Source organism: Stegostoma tigrinum, chromosome 20, assembly GCF_030684315.1.
Source record: "Stegostoma tigrinum isolate sSteTig4 chromosome 20, sSteTig4.hap1, whole genome shotgun sequence".
In the NCBI taxonomy this organism is placed as follows: Eukaryota; Metazoa; Chordata; class Chondrichthyes; order Orectolobiformes; family Stegostomatidae; genus Stegostoma; species Stegostoma tigrinum.
Genome location: NC_081373.1, coordinates 28,972,411 through 28,997,028, shown reverse-complemented (window position 1 = coordinate 28,997,028; position 24,618 = coordinate 28,972,411). Strand labels below are relative to the sequence as shown.

The 24,618-nt window shown below is 40.6% G+C and overlaps 1 protein-coding gene across 1 annotated transcript in view; it reads left to right on the top strand.

Annotated features, from left to right (window-relative positions):
- The window catches only part of si:zfos-911d5.4 (uncharacterized), a 216,874-nt gene extending 193,842 nt beyond the window's left edge, over positions 1-23,032 (top strand). Inside the window, exon 7 of the mRNA XM_048551352.2 lies at positions 16,911-23,032. Within this exon, the coding sequence (XP_048407309.1) occupies positions 16,911-17,078 (168 nt within the window). The 3' untranslated portion in view covers positions 17,079-23,032. The remainder of the gene's footprint in view (positions 1-16,910) is intronic.
- The last annotated feature ends 1,586 nt before the right edge of the window (positions 23,033-24,618 follow it).

The window sequence follows — 24,618 nt, the reverse complement described above, 5'->3', positions numbered from 1 at the left end:
GTTTATATAAATGTTAGGTGTATGTTGTGCCTTGTGTTGCAGATACGTCATTGAGCTGGCAGACTCTACTAATAGCAATGAAACATTTTGAAGTAATGAAATATTGATTTTTCTTCTGCAAGAAATTGAAAAGAACACAACAACATTTAAAGGGCAGGCAGCCTGGTAGTTTCAGTGGTTAAGCACTTGACTCTCAATCCTTCTTAAGATCCAGGAATCCCCTCTTAAAAATGGCCATTAAAAAATTCTGTCTTAGCTATTCATATATTAAAATGTGTCTGCAGAAACTTTGAACTGTAACTTTGATAGCTTGAACATACTGCAAATGAGAATATTGAACAATCAATTACTTTAATAATTATATTCCTTCAAGCATTCCTTCATCCCCTGCTCTCCTTCGGAAGACCATGAATGACACTGAGTTTTTTTTTCCCATGGCAGTGGTCAACTGCTGGTATGTCAACTTTTTGTTAATGGGTTGTAGGACCATTAGATGAGCCACCATAACCGAGCCAAGTTCTGCTCTTAGCTCATGTATTCTATACACAGTTTGGAGGAGGAGATTTTGGATAAAAACATAGAACGTAGAACATAGAACATTACAGCACAGTACAGGCCCTTCAGCCCTCGATGTTGTGCCGATCTGTCATATCGATCTCAAGCCCATCTAACCTACACTATTCCATGTACGTCCATATGCTTGTCCAATGACGACTTAAATGTACTTAAAGTTGGCAAATCTACTACCGTTGTAGGCAAAGTGTTCCATTCCCTTCCTACTCTCTGAGTAAAGAAACTACCTCTGACATCTGTCCTATATCTTTCACCCCACAATTTAAAGCTATGCCCCCTCATGATCGCCGTCACCATCCTAGGAAAAAGGCTGTCCCTATCCACCCTATCTAACCCTCTGATTATTTTATATGTTTCAATTAAGTCACCTCTCAACCTTCTTCTCTCTAATGAATACAGCCTCAAGTCCCTCAGCCTTTCCTCGTAAGACCTTCCCTCCATACCAGGTAACATCCTAGTAAATCTCCTCTGCACCCTTTCCAAAGCTTCCACATCCTTCTTATAATGCGGTGACCAGAACTGTATGCAATACTCCATGTGTGGCTGCACGAGAGTTTTGTACAGCTTCACCATAACCTCTTGGTTCCGGAACTCAATCCCTCTATTAGTAAAAGCTAAAACACTGTATGCCTTCTTAACAGCCCTGTCAACCTGGGTGGCAACTTTCAAGGATCTGTGTACATGGACACCGAGATCTCTCTGCTCATCTACACTACTAAGAATCTTACCATTAGCCCTGTACTTTGCCTTCCAGTTACTCCTACCAAAGTGCATCACCTCACACTTGTCCGCATTAAACTCCATTTACCACCTCTCAGCCCAGCTCTGCAGTTTATCTATGTCTCTCTGCAACCTACAGCATCCTTCATCACTATCCACAACTCCACCGACCTTAGTGTCGTCTGCAAATTTACTAACCCATCCTTCTACGCCCTCATCCAGGTCATTTATAAAAATGACAAACAGCAGTGGACCCAACACCGACCCTTGCGGTACACCACTAGTAACTGGTCTCCAGGATGAACATTTCCCATCAACTACCACCCTCTGTCTTCTTCCAGCAAGCCAATTTCTGATCCAAACCGCTATATCTCCCACAATTCCATTCCTCTGCATTTTGTACAATAGCCTATTGTGGGGAACCTTATGGAACGCCTTGCTGAAATCCATATACACCACATCAACCGGTTTACTCTCATCTACTTGTTTGGTCACCTTCTCAAAGAACTCAATAAGGTTTGTGAGGCACGACCTTCCCTTCACAAAACCGTGCTGACTATCCCTAATCAATTTATTCTTTTCTAGATGATTATAAATCCTATCCCTTATAACCTTTTCCAACACTTTACCAACAACTGAGGTAAGGCTCACTGGTCTATAATTACCAGGGCTGTCTCTACTCCCTTCTTGAACAGGGGAACCACATTTGCTATCCTCCAGTCATCTGGCACTATTCCTGTAGACAATGACGAGTTAGAGACCAATGCCAAAGGCTCGGCAATCTCCTCCCTGGCTTCCCAGAGGATCCGAGGATAAATCCCATCCGGCCCAGGGGACTTATCTATCTTCACCTTCTGAAGGATTTCTAATACCTCTTCCTTGTGAACCTCAATCCCACTTAGTCTAGTAGCCTGTATCTCAGTATTCTCCTCGACAACATTGTCATAAAGATCAAGAGCAACATGTTACAGCTAAGCCATGTCAAAGCCACCTGAACTCTGTTAAAGTTCTACTTGAGCAATTTTCTCAGTACAAACCAGGGCCTTGAGCCAGCCAGATCTCAATGCCTTATAACCATATCATGCCTTGACTGATGAACTAAGTGAGGGGAATTGAGCTGATCTTCAAACATTTTCTCATTTTTAAAATATATCCTTTCCCCTAAATTCCATTAACCTTGCCCACCCCCTAAAAAAGACTGGGAAAGGAGAGCAACGTGCCACAAATTGTTAAAGAAGATTTGTAAAAGTAGAGGAAGAAGGCTCTAAAGGAAGAAGGAATTAAGGTTGCAAATCTATGTTCTCAAATGTTATGTCATCCTTTAAAGTCTAATAATTGGCTCATGAGGGATGACAAATCATAATAGATTTTAAGAATAAGACTTCAATAGAAAGAAGTGTTGTTGATCATAACTTTTTAATTATTTTCGTCATTGTCATTCATATAACTAAAACTTTTCATGTAGCACTGGTTAGATAGAACAAGCTGCAAAGGAATCAGAGATTTAGAGACAGTAATTCAAGGTTAAAGAATTAAAAATTGTGTTAGATATCAAAAGAAAATACTGATGTCGATGAAAAAAGTCTGCTTTTAAATGCATTGCAGCAACTATACTTTGCAATAAAATGTCCTCTTCAACAAGCTGGGATTATTCAGTCGTCATGCATCTAGTAGCTGATAGAATTTAAGTTCATTTAATAAGTCTGGAATTGAAAACTGTTCTAATGTTGACCATGAGTCCATCATTGATTGTCTTAAAAATCTATCTGGTTCATTAATGTTCTTTAGGGAAGGAAATCTGCATCCCTTAACCAATTTTGTCTATATGTGACTGTGGACTGCATGAAGTGACTGCGCAGCTCCACTGAACACCAAGCTTGTCAAGCCATAAAATCGGTAGCTGCTGAACTAGGTATGCAGCAGGTGCTGAGAGAACCAACGAGAGGGAAAAACTTACTTGACCTTGTCCTCACCAGACTTCCTATGTGGATGCATCTGGCTATTGCCCATATTAGTAGGAATGATCATCTCATACTGAGACCAAGTCCCATCTCCATATGAATATATCCTCCTTTGTGTTGTGTGGCTAAATGGACAGATCTAGCACCTTAAAACTGGGCATCAATGAGACGCTGTGGACCATCAGAAACAGCAGAATTACATTCAACCAAAATTTATAACTCGATGGCCCAGCATATCCCCACTCACGATTATTTTTATCCCCTAATTCTATCATTGGTGTTAAAATAGGGGATTAAATTTGGTTTGGTGTGAAGTGCAGGGGAACACTCTAGGAACATGCTAAAAATGAGATGTCAATCTGGGGATGAAGCTGTAATCCGGGACTACTTGCGTAATAAACTGTTAAGGAGCATGTAATAGGCGTTTTAAGTAAAGCTGTTTGTTTTAGGGAAAGGGAACATAATTCTAAGATTATAATTGAGATGTTAACAAGTATTTTTCACTTGTCTTTAAAGAGTAGGTTTTGTATTATAATAAATTATTTATTTCAAAATCATTGAAGCTTGGTGAAAGTTTTAATTTTAATGTTGGCCCAGCTTGTGGATACCCACTTCCTATGAGTAAATGTTGGAAGAAAGTTTGCAAAGGAGAGTGGGTGTTAATGTGGGTAGTTATCATTTTGTAATGCAGATAAAAATTTACCAGGAGTAATTCAAATTAAGTAAATATGTGACATTTTATCTAATTAAGCAACTCCACGTATTTATTGAGCCACAATCAAATTTTCAAGGTTCTCACATTCATCAAGTCCTCAGCATCTGATGCTGTGACTTAATTTAGTTTATCACGAGTCACTTTGTCTATGGTGTGACCATAAGGATCCCACTCTGCATCACATATGGTGCTTTCAGTTTTATAATTATCCCTTAACAATGGATCACCTTCCACTCCATCCATTGAATTGCTTCTAATTTTAAATGAACTGAACACTTGATTGCTGGGCTTGTCAAAATTCATTCTTATTTCATCCATGTTGCTAATGCGACTTAGTAGGTACTCATGTTTTAGCCTCTGCCTGACGATGGTAGTCTGAAATTTTGGTCTTCTGCAAACTTTTGTCCCAAAAGTGGCTGCAGTTACTTTAAAATCTTTGCTGAACTTGCAGTTTTGTCTAGCCCACTTAAATTTATGCACATTTCTGATAATATAAGGCTGAATTGTACTTTTATTTTGCTTAAATATGAATTGCTTTGGGTATTTTGGAGGGATTTTCACCACAAGACCTAATGTGGTCTCTAACCATATTTACAAAACCCACCTCATTAACTTTCTACTACCCCTCTCCCTGACTTGGCATCCCTTTCATTCAATTGTCGACCCATTTTACCACTCAATGTTCCATGAACTCACCATTGCGTGGATATCCGAGAATTGATAGGCATCAGGCAATATCTTTAAAAATCTATTGTGCAACCAGACAAGCACTGTCATTCTGGAGCCATCCTGCACAGTTCCTGACATTTACCCTGGGCATGACTGACAAGGGGACCTGCGGGTCATGAGACTTGACCATGCCAGTATGATCTGTTAGTGCTGTCTCCGTCAATGACCTTCTCCATTCTGCCAGTGAAAGGGACACCCATCTTCTCTCCGATACCTTATACCCTGTCTCTGCAGTTGTATCCACCATGGCTTTTGCTGTGCACTGCACTAGTGCCAGCAACATCTTCCCTCACTCGCTCTCACCCACCCCAACCCTGGACAGCACTAACTCTGTGCTGCCTACTCTGTCACTCAGAACACCTCTCCACTTGCACCAAAAGTAACAGCTATCCATTTTCATCTCTCATAATGTCTACCTCTCCCTGTCATTCTAGGAGGAAAATCAGATAGAAATAGTCAAGACAAGTGATGGGTTGACAAACATTCAGCTGCTCACCCGTTATGAGGACAGGATCTAGACTCTGACCACATCCAAGCCCTTGGCTGGTAACAGACGCTGCACTTGACTTACAATGCCAGAATCCCCTGAGCGAATGATTGACTGAGCATGCTGTCAATTATGACAAGCTTCCTGCTTATGGTTCTGTGCTAAACAACAAGACGATACAGAAGTAATATGAGGCTGGGTTGATAAAATGGGGAGCTGGAGAAGTATAGCAGGTCAGACATCTCTGGAGAAGCAGGAAAGTCAACGTTTCTCATTTGCTTGGCCAAACTAGCCCTCACCCTCAACAATTTTTCCTTTGATTCCTCCCACTTCCTACAAACCAAAGGGATGGCTATGGGTACCAGCATTTGTCCAAGCTATGCCTGCCTCTTTTTAGGATCTGTGAAACATTCCCTCTTCCGCAGCTACACCAGCACTATCCCTCACCTCTGCCTTGGCTACATTGATGACTGTATTGATGATGCCTCATACTCCCATGAGGGAGTCGAATAGTTCATCCCCTTCACCAACACCTTTCACCCTAACCTCAAATTCACCTGGGGACTACCTCTGACACCTCCGTCTCCATCTCCGGCAACCGACTTAGCACTGGCATCCATTTCAAATCTACTGACCTCCACAGCTACCTCAATTACACCTCCTCTCACCCACCCTCCTGCAAAAGTGTGATCCTATACTCCCAATTCCTCCACCTCCACCGTATCTGCTCCCAGGACAAAGCGTTCTATTCCCAGACATCTCAGATGTCTTCCTACATCAAAGATTATAATTTTCCCTCTCCCGTGATTCATAATGCTCTCGACAATATCTCCTGCATTTCCCACACTTCTGCCCTCAAACCCCCTCCCCGCAATAACAATAAGGATAGAGTTCCCCTGGTCCTCACATAACACCCCACCAATCTCCAAATCCAACACATCATTCTCTGCCATTTTCACCACTTGCAATAAGACCCCAGCACCAAAAAGATATTTCCTCCCCCACCCCTATCTTCTTTCCATAGGGACCGCTCACTCAGCAACTCCCTCATCGACTCCACACTCCCCATCAAACTTTCCACCACACCCGACACCTTTCCCTACAACTGCAGGAAGTGCTGCTACACCTCCCCTCTTACTTCTGTCCAAGGCCCCAAGCAATCATCCCAAATCTGGCAGAGATTCACCTGTACATCTTCTAACTTGGTGTATTGCATCCGTTGCTCCCGATGCAGGCTCCTCTGCATTGGACAGACCAAGCAGACTCAGTAACCGATTCGTGGAGCATCTGTGCTCTATATGCACCAATCGACACCACCTTCTGGTTGCCAGCCATTTCAACTCCCCCTCCCACTCCCTTGGCAACATATCCACCCTGGGCCTCTTGCACTGTCAAAATGAGGCTATACATAAATTGGAGGAACAACACCTTATATTCCACCTCGGGAGCTTACAACCCAATGGCTTCAACATAGAGTACACCGGCTTCAAAGTCTCCTCACCCCCAACCCCATCCCGTGGCCAGCCCTCCCTGTTATCCCCACCTCCTTGACCTGAAACAACTGTTAATCTTACTTCTCACCTATTCGCCCCACCCTTCCCATTGACCAATCTTTACAACCCCCTACCTTCATCCACCTATCACCATCCCAACTACCTTTCCCCCAGCTCTACCCCCTCCCTCTATTTATTTCTGAGCTCCCTTCCCCTTCCCCAATTTCTGATGAAGGGTCCAGACCCAAATCGTCAACTTTCCTGCTCCTCCGATGCTGTCTGACCTGCTCTGCTTCTCCAGCTCCACATTTTATCAACTCTGACTTCCAGCATCTGCTGTCTTTACAATCCCCCGATAAGAGTTTGGCATCTCTGACTGCAGGGGCAAAGTGCAAAAAGGCAAAGCAAAGTGAAATAACCTAACCCTAACCCTAACCCAGGGAGCATCCAGTTATGGTCAGAGTGAGTGAGCACCATGATAGCAAATGAACATGCTGGAGATGCAGCGTGGTCTACTTCAGCTCTGATGAAGGGTCTAGGCCCGAAACGTCAGCTTTTGTGCTCCTGAGATGCTGCTTGGCCTGCTGTGTTCATCCAGCCTCACATTTTATTATCTTGGAATCTCCAGCATCTGCAGTTCCCATTATCTCTGGTCTACTTCAGGAGCTGGATGAATGCCCCGAGTGCACATTTCCCTGGCAGCACCATTACAATAAAAGTTGCCAGTGCAACCTGAGATGCAGCATTAAAGTGCACAAACATGCTTTAAGTGGATAGGACATGTACGATGGAGGTTCTTAGAAGCTGGCACATGTCAGATGCCAATATCAGTGGAGTACTTATGGCTCATGCCATGGAGTTTGCCCTGAGGGGTGGAACCTGGTGACCAACAGGAAGATTCTTTGGAGCAAGTGGCTGGCTGAATTTAATCCTTCTAAATCCTTCTAAATCTATAATCTAAAGCTATAATCCTTCTAAATTGTCAGCCTGTCACTGTCTGGGAAGAAACGCACCTCACTGCTCAGTAAATGCATCAGGTTGCAATGATTTGCTATAAACATCAAAATAAGCCTCACCAGACTTCTCACACAATTGTGTCACAAATCTCGCCATGGCTCACATCACTCTAAGTCTAAGATTCTACCCTATGGAACCATTTTGATGATTTATGAGTCCTTATGCTGAAACATACTTCTTAAGATCAGGCCTGCAGCTAGTGATTATTCTGAAGGCAGTTGGGGATTGGGTATCTTCTTCAAGACAAATTCCTTCTTCCATTCTTGGTCCAGTTTTTTACCAATGATGAACTTATTTGTTGCAGTGAAGTTATTTAACAAGCTTGTAAATATTGCAACTCTGGCCATGAAACCAGTTACGTACTTCAGTCTTTTTGCAAGAGATGTAATTTCTATCCACCCATTGTCTAGCATGGCCTGCTCATTGTGGGCGTGTCTTAAATTTCCTGTGCATCTTCTCCATAACGTGGCCTGTGCCATCCATTTGGTTCCATACATCAGTTGTAAGGTGACCTTGACTGTGTATTTCTGAACTGAAAAATTGAGGCCAATTCCTAAAACAAATATAGCCCTAAACATGCATTTATTAGTTGAAAATTTGGAGAGAGTTGACTTTTACACTGAGCATAGGCTTAAACATACATTTTGTCATATGTCATATTTTACTACCACTCCATGGTCTAAGGTATGTTATCTTATTGTAGCCCAGAAATGCTGTTGACAGATTTAGCAGATGAATGTTAAAAACAGCATTGTTCCATTCACTAATGTTAGCATTGTTTAAATGGATTAATGTCCTTGCTACATAGTGGGGATAGGATTGTCAAGTGGTCAGGTTCACTATGAGTTAAGATTCTTACTTGGAATTACAAGTGGAGAAAATCCTTTTAAGAAAACGCGTCTGCCCTCTACTCCAATTATTGAAATACTTAACTGAGTCGATTGCAGCAATACAGTGAAGCTATAATAATGTCTTATTAGCTTGTGCAGACTGTTTGCTTCGTGATGAAATGTGCTGTAACTTTGTAACATTAATACATGCATTGTTTTATTTATTTAGTTTCCATACACCACGGCTGGCATATTTTGTATTCCAACAAAACACAAGAAGCTGTCTTCAGAGTTTACTAACATCAATATGTGTGCTTGCCAACATATGTTGTTCCTTTGTCTCCAGAGAGGCCTTTCTGTGCAAGTTACATCTACTTTGCAATTACCACAGGCCTAAGTTATCAATATTGACCTAGTGTTGCAGATGGATTCATATATTTTGTGCAATTTTATATCTGTGTATCCCCAAAAGTAATGTGTCACTCAAATATCAGCTGGACTTGAATATTGCCAAAAATTCAACCCCTTTCAAGATAATCTTCAGGATAGAAACAAATTCATTCTTTATTTGAGCATATTTTGGCAGGTGAAACTTGTCATTCAAATTCCTTGCAAATCATTTCAACCTCAAATAATATTATTACGACTGAGTGAACAGAAGGTAGGGGGTGCTCAGTTAATGATTCATGGACCTTTCATAGACTGCTTAGGCGTTTGTTGGTACATGCAGATGTTACACTTAAAAGGTTGTAGGCAGTTCACATTATTTGTAGAAACCAAAAGGAATGCAACAACTTACATTTATATAGTGATAAATATTTTTCAATATTGTAGCTAAATTTTGTACATTTTGTGCAAATGCTAAGTTGCAAGCCTGGTTAATATAATGTTCTCTTTATATCGAGCACTGTTGCAGAAAGTTCAAAATGACACCATCAAAAAATAATTCCACTTTAGGATGGGGAGGGAGTGACACCCTCCTGTCATCAATGAAGCAGTTATTTTCACAGTACGTTGTTAATTTAAATTTCTCAATACTCATCAGTGGCAAAAGTTAGTAATTCTGGAGGGCTGAGGAGTTCATTAGCTCAGTTGTCTTCTTGGCTAAACAATGGTGCAGAGTATCACCAGCAGCACAGGTTAATTCCAAATTCTAGCAATGGGCTATGATAACAACCCTCAGGCAGCAAAAGTACAGCATGTAGACTGAATACTGGATGATTTTTCTTCCACATGCTTATTTGCATGTGCGATTCAAAATATGTCGCACTTGAACATATGCCATTGTAGTTTATGATCTAAATTAATTCAGATAATAAACACTTGTTTCATTACTAAATGGAAACAAAAATAGTGTAAGGAATTTCCAAGAAGATTTATTTAAAGGAATATCAATACGGTCAGCAGACAGACACTGGATGAAAGTGTTTCTAAAATGTTGGTTCCAGTTTAGTGCAGACAGATGTTTAAACATTTCAATCTGAAGCCTATAAGGATTGTAAGTCAATTGTATTTGATCTGTTTCTCAACTCATATCCAAAAGCAAAGCAGGTGTAATTGAAGTTGCAAGAATGTGTAATTTGAGAACTCGAAATACAAATATCACAGTAAAGGATTCAGTTGCCACGAGTCTATGCCTGAAGAATCTTTTTTGATGGGCTATCCTTGCTTTATTTTGTGAGAACCTTTGACCCAGAAGAAACATTTTTAATTTCTTTATGAAGTCTGTGGACTCTTTAACTGTTTTAAGAAAGTTTGAAAAGTACTCGAAAGTGTTAGAATACTTGTAAAGGGGTCAATTGTATCTTTTGAGGCGAATAAGAAATATTGGTCCCTATGACCTCATCCCACCTCCTTGACCTGTCCGTCTTCCCTGGACTGACCTATCCCCTCCCTACCTCCCCACCTATACTCTCTCCACCTATCTTCTTTACTCTCCATCTTCGGTCCGCCTCCCCCTCTCTCCCTATTTATTCCAGTTCCCTCTCCCCATCCCCCTCTCTGATGAAGGGTCTAGGCCCGAAACGTCAGCTTTTGTGCTCCTGAGATGCTGCTTGGCCTGCTGTGTTCATCCAGCCCCACATTTTATTATCTTGGAATTCTCCAGCATCTGCAGTTCCCATTATCTCCGGTCCCTATGACACTATGCCTCTTGGTCTGAAAGTAGTAACAATAGGAAAGGCATGAAAATGTAAATGCCGTGTGGCCAGAGGCAAAGAAACTGCAGCAGGTAAAGAACAAAGGAGCGTGTGTAATACAATTTAAAGAGACAGAAAGCTAAAAACAGGTTTAAGGCTGGAATTATGAATTGTACAATTCTAATGCAAAGCTTCAGTTTTGCTTGAGCTGATCATAAAGTACAATGAGATTTATTAGTAGAGTCATCTGAGGGGGTCTCTGATGAATCATTACCACCAAGATTGTTATAAGGGTAGCTAAGTAGGCTCTGCAGGAGTGCAGAGCTGGATGGACACAGCAGGCCAGGCAGCGTCAGAAGAGCAGGAAAGCTGATGTTTCGGGTCTGGATTCTTCTCTAGAAATGCTGCCTGGCCTGCTGTGATCATTCAGCTCTACACCTTACTATCTCAGACTCCAGCATTGGCAATTCCTACTATCTCTGCAGGGTTGTGCTGTTTGGATGATGACTGTCTTTAGGGAACACAGAGGGAGTGGGGCTCTCACTGCTGGTGACTCAAAGACCAAATCTATTGAGTGAGAGAACTGATGTACTAGAGGCTGATTGGGGAAAGTCTGCCAGATTACATATGGTGCCACATTTGTGTGGGGAGTAACACAAATACTTTTAATTTTATAAGGCAGCCTTACCCTGCTGCTGTCTGGCTCTGTAGCTATCAACCTCCACTGTTAGTCTACAATGAAAACAGGAAGTGCTGGGGAAACTTGCAGGTGTGGCAGCATCTGTAGATGGAGAAATAGAGTTAACATCTTTGGGAGTGAAAGGAGCTGGAAATTTATAGTTTTTTTATGCTACCGACAGGAGAGGCAAATGGACAGCTGATGAGTTTAGCCAGAGCAAAAGACAAGTGCAGTTATAATGGTAGTAGAGGAGAGATAGATATGTAAAATAAGTGTAAGCTTCCACTGTGAAAGGAAAACTGAGTCAGCTCTGCTGAGAGCAAAGCCAATAAGACAAAAACAAGACATGGGCAGGGAGCGTGGGGAATGTCAGAAAAATGGAGGACTGAGTTCATACCCTGAAGTTATGGAACTCAATATTGAGGCTTTAAAGTGCCTAAGTGGAACTTGAGCTGTTATTCCCTGCACTGAGTCATGTTGGAACACTGTAGCAGGCCAAGGATGGAAATGTTAGCTCAAGAGCAAGATGGTTTATTGAAATGGCAAGGTGAGCATCATTCCTATGCACAAAGCAGCGGTGTTCTGTAGAGGAGCTGCCCAGACTCTGGTTTGCCAATACAAAGGAGACCATCATAGTGAACAGTGAATACGATACAGTAGACTGAAAAAAGTACAAGAACAATACAGCATGGTCATCGAACCCAAAATGTTAACTCTGATTTTTCTTCACAGATGCTGTCGGACCTGCTGAGCTTTTCCAGCAACTTTTGTTTTTGTCCTGATTTACAGCATCCGCAGCTCTTTTGTTTTTGAAAAAAGCACAAGTCCACTATTTGCCTACTTTGCAGAAGGCTCTGCAGTAGTTGTTTGAACAGCAACCTTCTCAGATGACACGTAAAGTGTCAAAGGGAAATGTTGAAAATCTAAAACCAGATTACATTGTACTTTACTGTTAAAATGCAACAAGAAACAGCTTAGAAAAGAAAACAAAGTGTGAAGCCGGTTGAACACAGCAGGCCAAGCAGCATCTCAGGAGCACAAAAGCTGACGTTTCGGGCCTAGACCCTTCATCAGAGAGGGGAATGGGGAGAGGGTTCTGAAATAAATAGGGAGAGAGGGGGAGGCAGACCAAAGACGGAGAGAGGAGAAGATAGGTGGAGAGGAGAGTATAGGTCGGTAGATAGGGAGGGGATAGGTCAGTCCGGGGAGGACGGACAGGTCAAAACCCTCTCCCCATCCCCCTCTCTGATGAAGGGTCTAGGCCTGAAACATCAGCTTTTGTGCTCCTGAGATGCTGCTGGGCTTGCTGTGTTCATCCAGCATGCACTTTGGTAGGAGTAACCAGAATGCAAAGTACAGGGCTAATGATAAGATTCTTAGTAGTGTAGATGAGCAGAGAGGTCTCGGTGTCCATGTACACAGATCCTTGAATGTTGCCACCCAGGTTGACAGGGCTGTTAAGAAGGCGTACAGTGTTTTAGGTTTTATTAATAGAGGGATCGAGTTCCGGAACCAAGAGGTTATGGTGAAGCTGTACAAAACTCTGGTGCGGCCGCACTTGGAGTATTGTGTACAGTTCTGGTCACCGCATTATAAGAAGGATGTGGAAGCTTTGGAAAGGGTGCAGAGGAGATTTACTAAGATGTTGCCTGGTATGGAGAGAAGGTCTTACGAGGAAAGGCTGAGGGACTTGAGGCTGTTTTCATTAGAGAGGATGTGGTTGAGAGGTGACTTAATTGAAACATATAAAATAACCAGAGGGTTAGATAGGGTGGATAGGGACAGCCTTTTTCCTAGGATGGAGACGGCGAGCACGAGAGGGCGTAGCTTTAAATTGAGGGGTGAAAGATATAGGACAGATGTCAGAGGTAGTTTCTTTACTCAGAGAGTAGTAAGGGAATGGAACGCTTTGCCTGCAACGGTAGTAGATTTGCCAACTTTAGGTACATTTAAGTCGTCATTGGATAAGCATATGGACGTACATGGAATAGTGTAGGTTAGATGGGCTTGAGATCAGTATGACAGGTCGGCACAACATCGAGGGCCGAAGGGCCTGTACTTTGCTGTAATGTTCTATATTCTATATTCTACACTTTGTTATCTTGGATTCTCCAGCATCTGCAGTTCCCATTATCTCTTAGAAAAGAAACATTGGTTTGCAGTCATGTGTATATATGCTAAATAAGCAATGAATGCCAATTAATTGGAGAGAAAGCTGGTATTAAGTAACATTAGCACATAATGTATACATCTATTTAATCCATTACACCTGATTATGTTGACAAACAGGAGGCTGGAAGAACGCAGCAAGCCAGGCAGCTTCTGGAGGAAAGGAACAGGCAACGTTTCAGATATTGCCCCTCTTTAGGACTCCTGAAGATTTCCTAAAGTGTCCTTCAGGAGTCCTCAAGAAGGGTAATACCCGAAACATTGACTGCTGTTTTCCTCCAGATGCTGCCTGGCCTGCTGAGTTCTTCCAGCCTCCTGTTTGTCTACCTTGGATTCCAGCATTTGCAGCTTTTCTGTCTCTATGCCTGATTATGGCTTTACCAATGTTGAAAGAAATCTCTTCTTAATAAGTTGTCAGACTGTAAGATCATGGTGTGACTTTTCTTTATCTAGTGAGAACAAATTTCAGTTCCTGAAAATATACACAGTTTGTGGGGTCAGAAGAGCATAGAAATAAAAGCTTGTTTAATTCTTGGATAAATCTTCTGTCAGCTAGGTCCTGGCAGTACACCAAAAATGAACGACAAAATGACTTGGCAACAGAAACACTTCTAATAGTTGAAGTGTAAAGCCTTACAGCAAAAATAAATATTAAAAGAGTGAGCTTAACTTTGATACTCCACCCTACATGTGGGGGTAATGCAGTATGCGCCAGGACAATTATTAATTCTGTGCTTGCTGTCAGGGATGAAATTTCCTAAACATCTTTATCTGCTTTCCTTTTGTTTGCTTCTTGTTTTAAAAGTGCAGTCTGGTGGCAATGGACCTGTGAAGAATAGAAGTTCTTTGTAAATGATGAGGGACTTTTCAAAATTTTGCATTTATAAAATGCTTTATCTGTTATTGAACTCTCTGCAGGTACTTTGCAAAGCAAATAACTTTTGCTGTGCCTAAGTGTTTCAAACACCACAGGTGTTGCGCAATGCTGCTATAACACAAACAGCAATAACATGTTCTGCTGGTCCGTCTGTTTCTCATTTGTATCTACTCAGAGAGAAATTTCAACAATGAACTCCTCACTCATCTTTGAGCTGTACCAAAGGACTTGGTACCAAATGGGAACTGAATTTAAAAGCAGGAACTTTTGACAATCAAAGTTTTCTTCATAATGTGCAAGAGTCCTAACTTAATTTATATCCTCAAATCCTGAAGAGTGCAACATATCTCCTTCAATTCCATTATCAGGGTTAATGCTTCCATTTTTGTTTCCTGACACTTTTCTCAGTTGTTGCTGCATTTGTTGTGGGCATAAAGAAAGTGAACTTGATGAATCATATTAGCTCAGAGCCATAGTGCTGCTGAGGACCTGCTCACATTGATCTAGCTTCCATAATGATTAGGAACAATTGGCACAAAGCTGGGTAGATAATGGTCCTCCGTTCAACCACCCCATCCACCAGGACCTGCAGGTTCCTAGCTGGAAATTTCAGTTTCCTAAGAGGATAATGTGCAAGGTAATTCCTGGCTTGCAGCATTTGGAGGAGTGTGCAGCTGGGCTTTAAATGTGGTGCCAGTAGTTTGTACATCAGAAAGTGCCAGCCGTGACAGGAATTCCACCTCTCTTTCCATAAGATTGCACAAATAGGTTACCAAAGAGGCCAGCTGCAGAATTAATGCGGTGAGGAGTGTAAAATAACTTGAGAAAGTCCCTGTGAATCAAGACAGGATATCCACCATGAAACTCCGTTAAAACAACATTGACTGAAAATGAAAAACCCTACTCTAAAATCTTGGAAACAATAGCATTACGTGACTGTGATAATGGGAACTGCAGATGCTGGAGAATCCAAGATAATAAAATGTGAGGCTGGATGAACACAGCAGGCCCAGCAGCATCTCAGGAGCACAAAAGCTACGTTTCGGGCCTAGACCCTTCATCAGGGAGGGGGATGGGGTAACTGTTGCAGTTACGTTTCTGATCAGTGGTAACCCTCATGATGTCAGTAGTAATTGAGTTGCTGCTGGTTATACAGCATTGAGTTGAAATGAGTGCTAAAGGAGACATCTTTTACAAAACTCTTATCTTCTCCAAGTAATCAACAATTGCCTCTCTTCTCTGTACTTCATTTCCGTGTTAATTAGAAAACTACAAGGGCAATGAACAGACAGGTTTTCATAGTCAATTGCAACCTTCATTCCAGCCTTGGCATTCATGGTTGGAGCATTGTAAAACTATGTAAGTAAGTTGACTTTTGTTCACTGTTCTATATATTCACTTAAATTCATAAAATATAATAGTAAGTAAATTGGTTTGCGGTTCACCCAAGTTTTGTTCTCTGACCCTGCAGTAGGAGTGATTGAGGATAACATGCCTTGTTATTTTCTCCTATCTGTAAAGAACAAGCAGCCTGCACAAAATCAATGTCATTACGGTAGTACAATCCAAAATCAGGAGGTTACCATTCGGAGGAAAGAGAGTAAATCCCTATGCTACAATTCTGTGGTATAGTGTATCATTATAAACAGCTTGCTGTACCACCAAATCCACTTTCATATCTTTAAATGTCAACTTGTATGACATTAATTTATTTTAACCTTTTTTCTCAGAAAATTATTTAAAGAGCAATTAAAAATGATCAATGCTGCAAATTTTGTAATTTACAAAATAACAAAAAGAAACACAAATTCTGTTGCTGTGTACTGTGAGCTGTGGTATATTAAGCCTTTGAAAAAATGCAGGTCTGGTTTGTTCCCCGGTGACAGTTTGAATAGTTTCGATAACATTTTGAGCAGCCAGTCTACTGTACTATTCATTTCCTCATCATCATATCACAAATAAATGATTAAAATTTATTGTAATTGCAGTCCCTTAAAAGAACCCTCAAAGCTATGAGATGAGGTTTTGCTGTAATTTGAATTTTAGTGTTCCATTTATTCTGTCTTTTTAATGTTCCTTGTAATGAAGTCATTAGTAAAAAACACATCTGGAAGTTCTTTGGGGAACATTTAATTTTCTGCTGGTTTGTCAATAACATAACTCATCACACAAAGGCCCAGCTGCCGAGAGTGCCATGCCATAGAAATGTCTATTTGTCCTCTATATGGTGCTGACTGAACCTACAACTGCAAATAATTCAGCCACACAAAGATAAAGTTTCCCTTTCAAACTTGGCCCCTAAGCTCTTTGACCTAGGGACATTGATATTTGCTAAGTTTTCACATGCATAACAAGCATCATTTTCACAGCTTGCCGACCTCTGCTTTGGCCCGTTGCCCTTTCAGGTGAAAGGGGAGGCCAGAGAAAAGTCTAATGGTGTCCATGGTCAATCCCTAGCTGCCCCCTGCCCCCAAGCTGTTGCCTAAACTAAGTAACCATGAGTTTTGTGCTCTCTTCTGAAGGTGACTGTCAAGATGTACAAGCGAGGAGGTCGTGGCTGGTTATGGAGGCCTGTTTCTAGCACAGTGGTTATTCCATATAACACCCACATCGCGTTCAGAGTCTGTGGAGAGGATGCAGATGCAAAGATCCCAGCCAACAATATCGACAGAATCATCCTGAGCATATGAAATTGATTTCACTTTTAAACAGGCTATGGCAGCTGTGCCATGTTATTGCAATAATATACAACAATTTTTCATTGATCAGTTAATTTGTGTTCTTCAAGTAATCAAAACGCAAATCTCATTAGCCATAGGTCAGTGGGCATGGAAAAAAAAATAGAAAATTCACATTGATAGACTAGCTGGCTGAAAAAATGCAAAACATTTAGGTATGGAAGGGTGTACTGTGTGTTCCAATTCAAGAGTGTACAAACATTCTGATAATAACTAGAGGACAAGTTTTCATTGTTAGTACTAGGAAGGCCAGGCAAAAAAGATGTAAGTTGATGCTCTGATTTATAAATAGATCTGCATGTCAGGTACTTAAATTTAAAAAGCTTGAATTAGCACTGAAGTTAGTCATAGTGCCACAAGAAATCATTTCTGCTCTGTTTACTTGTTTCTGTTTACTCCGGAGGCAACATACCATTGATTCTTATTAAATGTCAGAAGTGTACTATGTGTTGAATATAATGTGTTTTTTTAAGAGTAAATGAATCTTAACCTTTCAAAATGTAAAATGTAACCATAATTCTTTCTATTAGTGCATTTGAAATCAAATTGTTTCATTTTGCTACTTTCATTTTAGAACTGAATAGGCCTGATTTTATTCAATGTAAGACAAGTTCAAATCTGAAGTGTATGAAAGAGGAACAGGGAGGATTTCCATGGGTTTTGTAAATGGATGACAGGGACGTGGATAATCAACAGACTATTGGTTTTGAAATATAGTAGGGATGACAAAATTGACCCTCCCATGACACTTTTCTGTAAGTCTGGCTACGGACTTACTCCTCTTTAGGTCACCTAAGGAGTTAGCAATGGGACTTAGGGCCTGTAGCCTAAGAATAGTTGCAGTGTTAAGTGTAGATCAGATACATCCTCACTTTGGTGAGACAATTGTGTAATAGCAGCCTCATTGGACTAATAATCCAGAAGCAGAATCTAGTGCTATGGAGACATGCTGTCATGTTCTATCATACCAGCTGGTGAAATTAAGTTAATTTAAATTAATACATCTGCAATTGAACGCCAGTTTCAGAATGATGACCATGAAACTATCATCAATTATCATTGAAAAAAATCTGTTTCAGTAATGCCCTTTTGGGAAGGATATCTATGTTGCTGACCTTGTTTGGCTTACACTTGTCTCCACTGCATTACGGTTATTCGTCTCGTCTAGCAAGTCAGTCTGTTCAACAGCAATTATGGCTTGGTAACAAAGGAAAGCCTTGCCTTTGACACCAGCATCGCATAAAAGGACAAAGAAAGTGAAAGAAGAAATTAGCAGCAAATAAGATTATCTTGTGCTTGTGGAAAATTTTGGTGGCCTCAGGATATTCTGATTGCTGCTTGAGAACAGCAGCCCAGAAGAATCATTAATTAAACAGCTGTTTTGTTGGAGGAGAGTTGGCCAAACAGCATTAACACTTGTGTGTTGGATACATGTCTGTGTCCCAGAGGAGACAAGGTTGTGGTGGGCAAAAAAGATCTCTATCCTTAGTAACTAGTCACTACTCCATTGACCATAAACTTCTTGTTGCCTTTGAAAGCTGCATCTGTACACCACCACAGCTCAAAACTGTCTGCAACTCAAACTTCATTTACTGCTCGTTCAAATAGTTGTTTACAACACTTGCCAAGGGAGTCAGGTAAGCTGATTTTCAAAAGTTGGCCACTCTTTCAAAACAGATGTTTCTCATTTCAGTCCACAGTTTTTTAATACACTAAATCAGTCTAGTGACCACAAGCATTGCCCCTCACTGCAGGTCTCCCAGCCCTAATGCTGCACTGCTGGCTGCTGCATGATTACAAGCACAAACCTCTTCCAAAGGTCCAGACTGCACTAGGATATGAAACCCAAGCATCAGTGACCTTACTAGGTGGTGAGTATCTGGGATATAGTGCAGGTGAAACTAGAGAGAAAAAAAAAATTAATAATGTTTTGCATGTATTTGGAAATGCATGTGTTTTGTACAGGATGAAAGATAAAAGATTTAGAGGCTACTCCAGCCGATAAACTTAAAAATAAAGGGCTTTGATATTGGTGGCATTTGTAAGTTTTCTACCTTGAGCAAGGCTTATGCGTATTGGTGAATATTATCTTCAGATTTCAGCAGCAACATGCTTGTGACAATCCTATTGAGGCATTAAGTTCATATGTTAAAACATTGGTATCCAAAATACCATTTAATTTAAGATAATTGCTTCCGTGCAGAGTTTGAGTTCAATCTTTCCATTTTGGGGGATATTTGACCCTTTAATTAATGCATTTATTGCCATTGTAATCAATGCATCCCTTACTCTCTGCTATCCTTGTTAATTTCTCAGCCACAGCACTATGTCCTATGGGACACAGACATGTATCTGGTACACAAATGGTAGTGCTATTTAGCCTACTCTCCTCCAACAAAACAGATGTTTTATTTAGGACTCTCTTGGAGAGCAGGAATAAGTTTGTTTTTTCTTTGTTACCAACTAGCTACTAGCTCTGGTTATCATGGTGTAATGGTGAGCATGCTGGTTTCTGAATGCTGTGATCCAAGTCCAAATCTGGATGCAGCCTATTTCCTGGTCAGGTGAGTGCTGAGCCTCGGAAAGTTTCATTTTGGGGCAGCGTGGGGGCTCAATGATTAGCACTGCAGCCTCACAGCACCAGGGACCCAGGTTCGATTCCAGCCTCGTGCGACTGTCTGTGCAGAGTTTGCACATTCTCCCTGTGACTGCATGGATTTCCTCTGGGTGCTCCGGTTTCCTCCCACAGCCGAAAGATGTGCTGGCTAGGTGGATTGGCCATGCTAAATTGCTTGTAGTGATCGGGGGGATGAGTCTGGGTGGGATGCTGCAAGGGGCAATGTGGACTTGTTAGGCCGAAAGGCCTGTTTCCACACTGTAGGGAAAGTAATCTAAGCTGAGCTCCTGACTATGTACCAGTTCCATCACAATGATTACATCCATTACATAACTTATCCCTATTTCTGTAATCCACACCAGCTTATTAAACACCCATCCTGAACTGTCCATTCCTGTATCTCTGGCCTTTTGTGCAAGCTTCTTCTCTATACTCCAATAAAGTCAGCCTTCCATTCATTCAATCTGGCCCACAGTTTAATATTCTTTATTAAATTTCTCTATCTCCTTCTCCTTTAACACACTCCTTAAAACAGATTTCTTAGCCAAACATTTAGTAATCTTTCCAAATATCTTAGTTGGATCCATTATTGTCTTATGTCTCCATGAAGGATTCGATAATGTTTTGAAACATTATATAAAAGTAAATGATCATAGCTGTTTCCTACAGATAACATGGTTATATCTCAAAGAAAAGATGACTTTAGGCACCAAACAGGGGTAGAACTAAACACATCCCTCTCTCTGTAACCTGTTTCCAGTTCCAAGCTGTTCAGTTACCTGACCTCTAATCACACTGTTGCTGGCAGGCAAAAAAGCTCTCTTTTGTTGGCAACTTGTCACTAATTCTTAGACCATCAACTTCTTGTCACCAGCGAAAGCTGCATCTGTACACCTCCCACCCCCCCCATCAGTTCCAAATCGACTGCAACTCAAACTTTATTTACTACTTGTACAACCAGTTGTTTACAACACTTGCCGTGGGAGTCAGTTAACCTGATTTTCAAAAATTGGCCACTCTTTCAAACACAAATTTTTAAAACAACTCTTTCTCATTTCAGTCCACAGTTTTTAAAAACACTAAATGAAGAAACACGGACCTTATAAAGTCATAGAGATATATGACATAGAAACAGACCCTTCAGTCCAACTTGTTAATGCCAACCAGATATCCTAAACAAATCTAGTCCCATTTGCCAGTATTTGGGCCACATCCTTCTAAACCTTTCCTATTCATATACCCATGCAGATGCCTTTTAAAAGTTTTGATTGTACCAGCCTCTACCACTTCATCCGGCAGCTTGATCCATACACGTACCACCCACTGTGTGTAAAAGTTGCCCCTTAGATCCCTTTTAAATCTTTCCAGTCTCACCATAAACCCTGTGCCCTCTAGTCTTGGACTCCCCCACTCCAGGGAAAAGACCTTGACCCTGTTCATGCCCCTCATGATTTAATTACCCTTTTAAGGTAACCTCTCAGCCTCCGATGCTCTAGGGAAAATAACTCCAGCCGATTCAGCGTCCACCTATACCTCAAAACCACCATCCCTAGCAACATCTTTGTACGTTATGAACCCTTTCAAGTTTCACAACACCCTTCCTATAGCAGGGGGATCAGAGTTACGCGCCGTATTCCAAAAGTGGCCTAAGCAATGTCCTGTGCATTTGCAACATGACCTCCCAAAACCTATGCTCAATGCACTGACCAATAAATGCAAGCGTACCAAATGCCTTCTTCACTATCCTACCTATCTGCATTTTCAAGAAACTATGAACCTATATTCCAAGGTCGCTTTGTTGAGCAACACTTCCCAGAACCTTACCATTAAGTATATAAACCCTGCCCCAATTTGGCTTCCCAAAATGCAGTGCCTCATATTTATCTAAGTTAAAAACATGTGTCACTCTTTGGCCCATGTGCCCATCTGATCAATGTCACATTGTACTCTGAGGTAACTGTCTTCGCTATCCACTACACCTCCAATTGTGGTGTTATCTGCAAACTCACAACCATACTTCCAATGTTCTTATCCAAATCATTTATATAAATGACAAAAAGCAGTGGACCCATCACCAATCCTTGTGGCACACCACTGGACACAGGCCTCCAGTCTGAAAAGCAACCCTCCACCGCCACCTCTGTCTATCTTCAAGACAATCCTGTGTCCAAATGGCGAGTTCTCCCTGTATTCCATGTGATCTGCCATGAGGAAACTTGTCAAACAACTTACTGAAGTTCATATTGATCACGTCCAATGCTCTGCCATTATCAATCCTCTTCGTTAGTTCTTCAAAAAACTCAAGCAAGTTAGTGAGACACAATTTTCCATGCACAAAGCCATGTTGACTATGCTTGATCAGTTCTGCCTTGCCAAACACATGTAAGTCACATCCCTCAGAAATCCCTCTAACAACTTGCCCACCAACAATATCAGGCTCACCATATATACCTCCATCCTTAAGAAAATGAAACCTCATTTCAAAAGTCTACTACAAAATCTGTACTACATAATAAAATAAAGCTTGCACCCATCCATTCTTCCTCCACGTTCCCCTTATACAACCTTCTTAAGCCTTTCAACGTATTCCAACATTTTACATTTGGAACAATGCTTCCACAATTACATTGCCCTTTCCATTAATTTCATTTTTTTTTCATGAAATGGTTGGAACTGAAGGCTCCATCTGAATAGTCTTGCATTCCAATTAAACTTTTCAATGAAGGCTAGAGATTTATGATCAGTGTAAATTAGTGATTCATTGTTTCTGTGTGAGATATAGACTTCAGCGTTGAAGAGCTAACAACAATCCCAAAGTCACTTTGTCATCTGGAACGTAAGCTTCAATTGCTGCTTGTTCAAATCATTGTTTGCGATACTTGCCATGAGTGTCAGGATGCCTGCTTTTCAAACTGTAGCCACTCTTTCAGACACTGGTTTTCAAAACAGCTCTTTCTCATTTAGGTTCATGGTTTTTAAAGCACAAAATTAATGACATGGTCCTTATAATTGTTAAGCGGTTGTTTTTTTCTCCAATTATTTTGCATGGCTCAGGAATGTTATATAATGGCTTTTGAACTCTGGAGCAACCTTGCAATGATGTTGCGGTGTTGTCTCTTACAGGGCATAAATAACACCATATGGGCAAAGTTATTAAAATAAAAATAGAAGCACATGTAGATAACAGTCTGTTAATAAAGCAACAATAAATTGCAAACCTGGTACCTTTCAGATCACCATGTATACTTGTTTACCGTGTTAACATGAAATAAAAATAGTTCTACATAAATACCTCAGCTTGAAGACAGTTCTTGACCTTGCCTTTTCCTTGATTGGTCTGTCTTGAGTCCAAACTCCCATATGTGGCCCTAAAATTATATGATAAAAGATAGGGGCAGGAATGGAATAAACTGCCTATAAAATTGTGGCAGTGGTGAAGATCAAGAAACAGACATGAAATTATCTGAAGAAAACTCGAAAAATCACTTTTCCAAACAATTGTCAATATACCTTTTGGAACAGCGAGCAGCCAGGCGGATCACAGAGGTGAACTCCTGTTGTGAATGCAGAATCTCTGGACAGAAAACTACTGCAGAGAAATCACCAGGATAAATGTCAATCAATGTAAGATTTTTACAAGCAGTAATAAGGGAAACAAACTTTTAAGGGAAAATAAAAAGCAGCAAGACAATAAAATCCCACTAGCAGCCAAGGTGAAAAATCCAGATTAAGCTGTCCCAAAAAGAGGTAGATTACTGAACACCCAGAGCAGAGTCAAACCCTAAGAGGAAAACAGAAATGCTATGTTGGGTAGCTGAGTTCTTTCAGACTAAGATTTGAGGTCATCATTTAGCAGCTATAAACTATGCATTCAAAGGAAAATTTATCAACAAACTAGTTAAGAAACTCTTGAAGTAACAGGCTTATAAGGTACATTGTAAAGAAAATCAGAAATAACAACTGCTTTTGCAATTTTAAGTTTCAGTTCTCTAATGGTGAAACTAACTAAAACTTTAATATTTTGAAACACTGAGCAAGAAGTGTTTTTAATCTATTAACTATGAAATTTTATCAAGTTTAGATATTAAAACATGCCATCAGAGACAAAGACAAGGAGCATGAATCTGACCATGTGTTGACTGCAGTGTGAAAATATCTCTGACACAAGAAAATCAGCACAGATTACATCACAACAGCCAATCTTTCATACTGTCAAAAAGCCTTTAAATTTTATTGATTGAAACCATTTTGAGAATGTTTTTACCCACGCATCTTTTTGGAAATCCTTCAGCCATCTTGGAAAATCATTATTTTCATTTGTCTCTATGAAAACCCCATATTGGTAAAGGAGAACCAAACTTTATATTGAAAACAGCATTTAAAATAACAAAAGTTTCAATAGTTTTTGTTTTAATGCTAAACAACAATTCTTACAACAACAAAAATTTACAACTTTAAATCAACAAAGAATACAACAAGGTAATAACATGAGGATAGGACAAGAAGATCAAAATCCTAACACCCGTCATCCAAGTGAAGAATTTGATCAACAAGTTCAGGTATCTACCAACAATCAGTTAATGCAGTAATGCTTTCAGATCCAATTCATTAATCAGCAAATTGGTAAATATAGAATATACAATGCCCCTAACTTGAACATTTTGAACATCACTAGAATGCGATGCCAACTCAAATGCAGCGCAGTTTAGCCCACGTCTTTGCTAAATTGGAAGAACATCAGATCATGTCTTAGATCAACAGCAGATGACTGAGAAACAAATTGTATTCAATAGCCTCAAAACAGGTTTTGATCAATATTTCACTTCAAAAACAATTAAAACACTGTTGAGATCATGGCAGTTACGATCTTCCAGG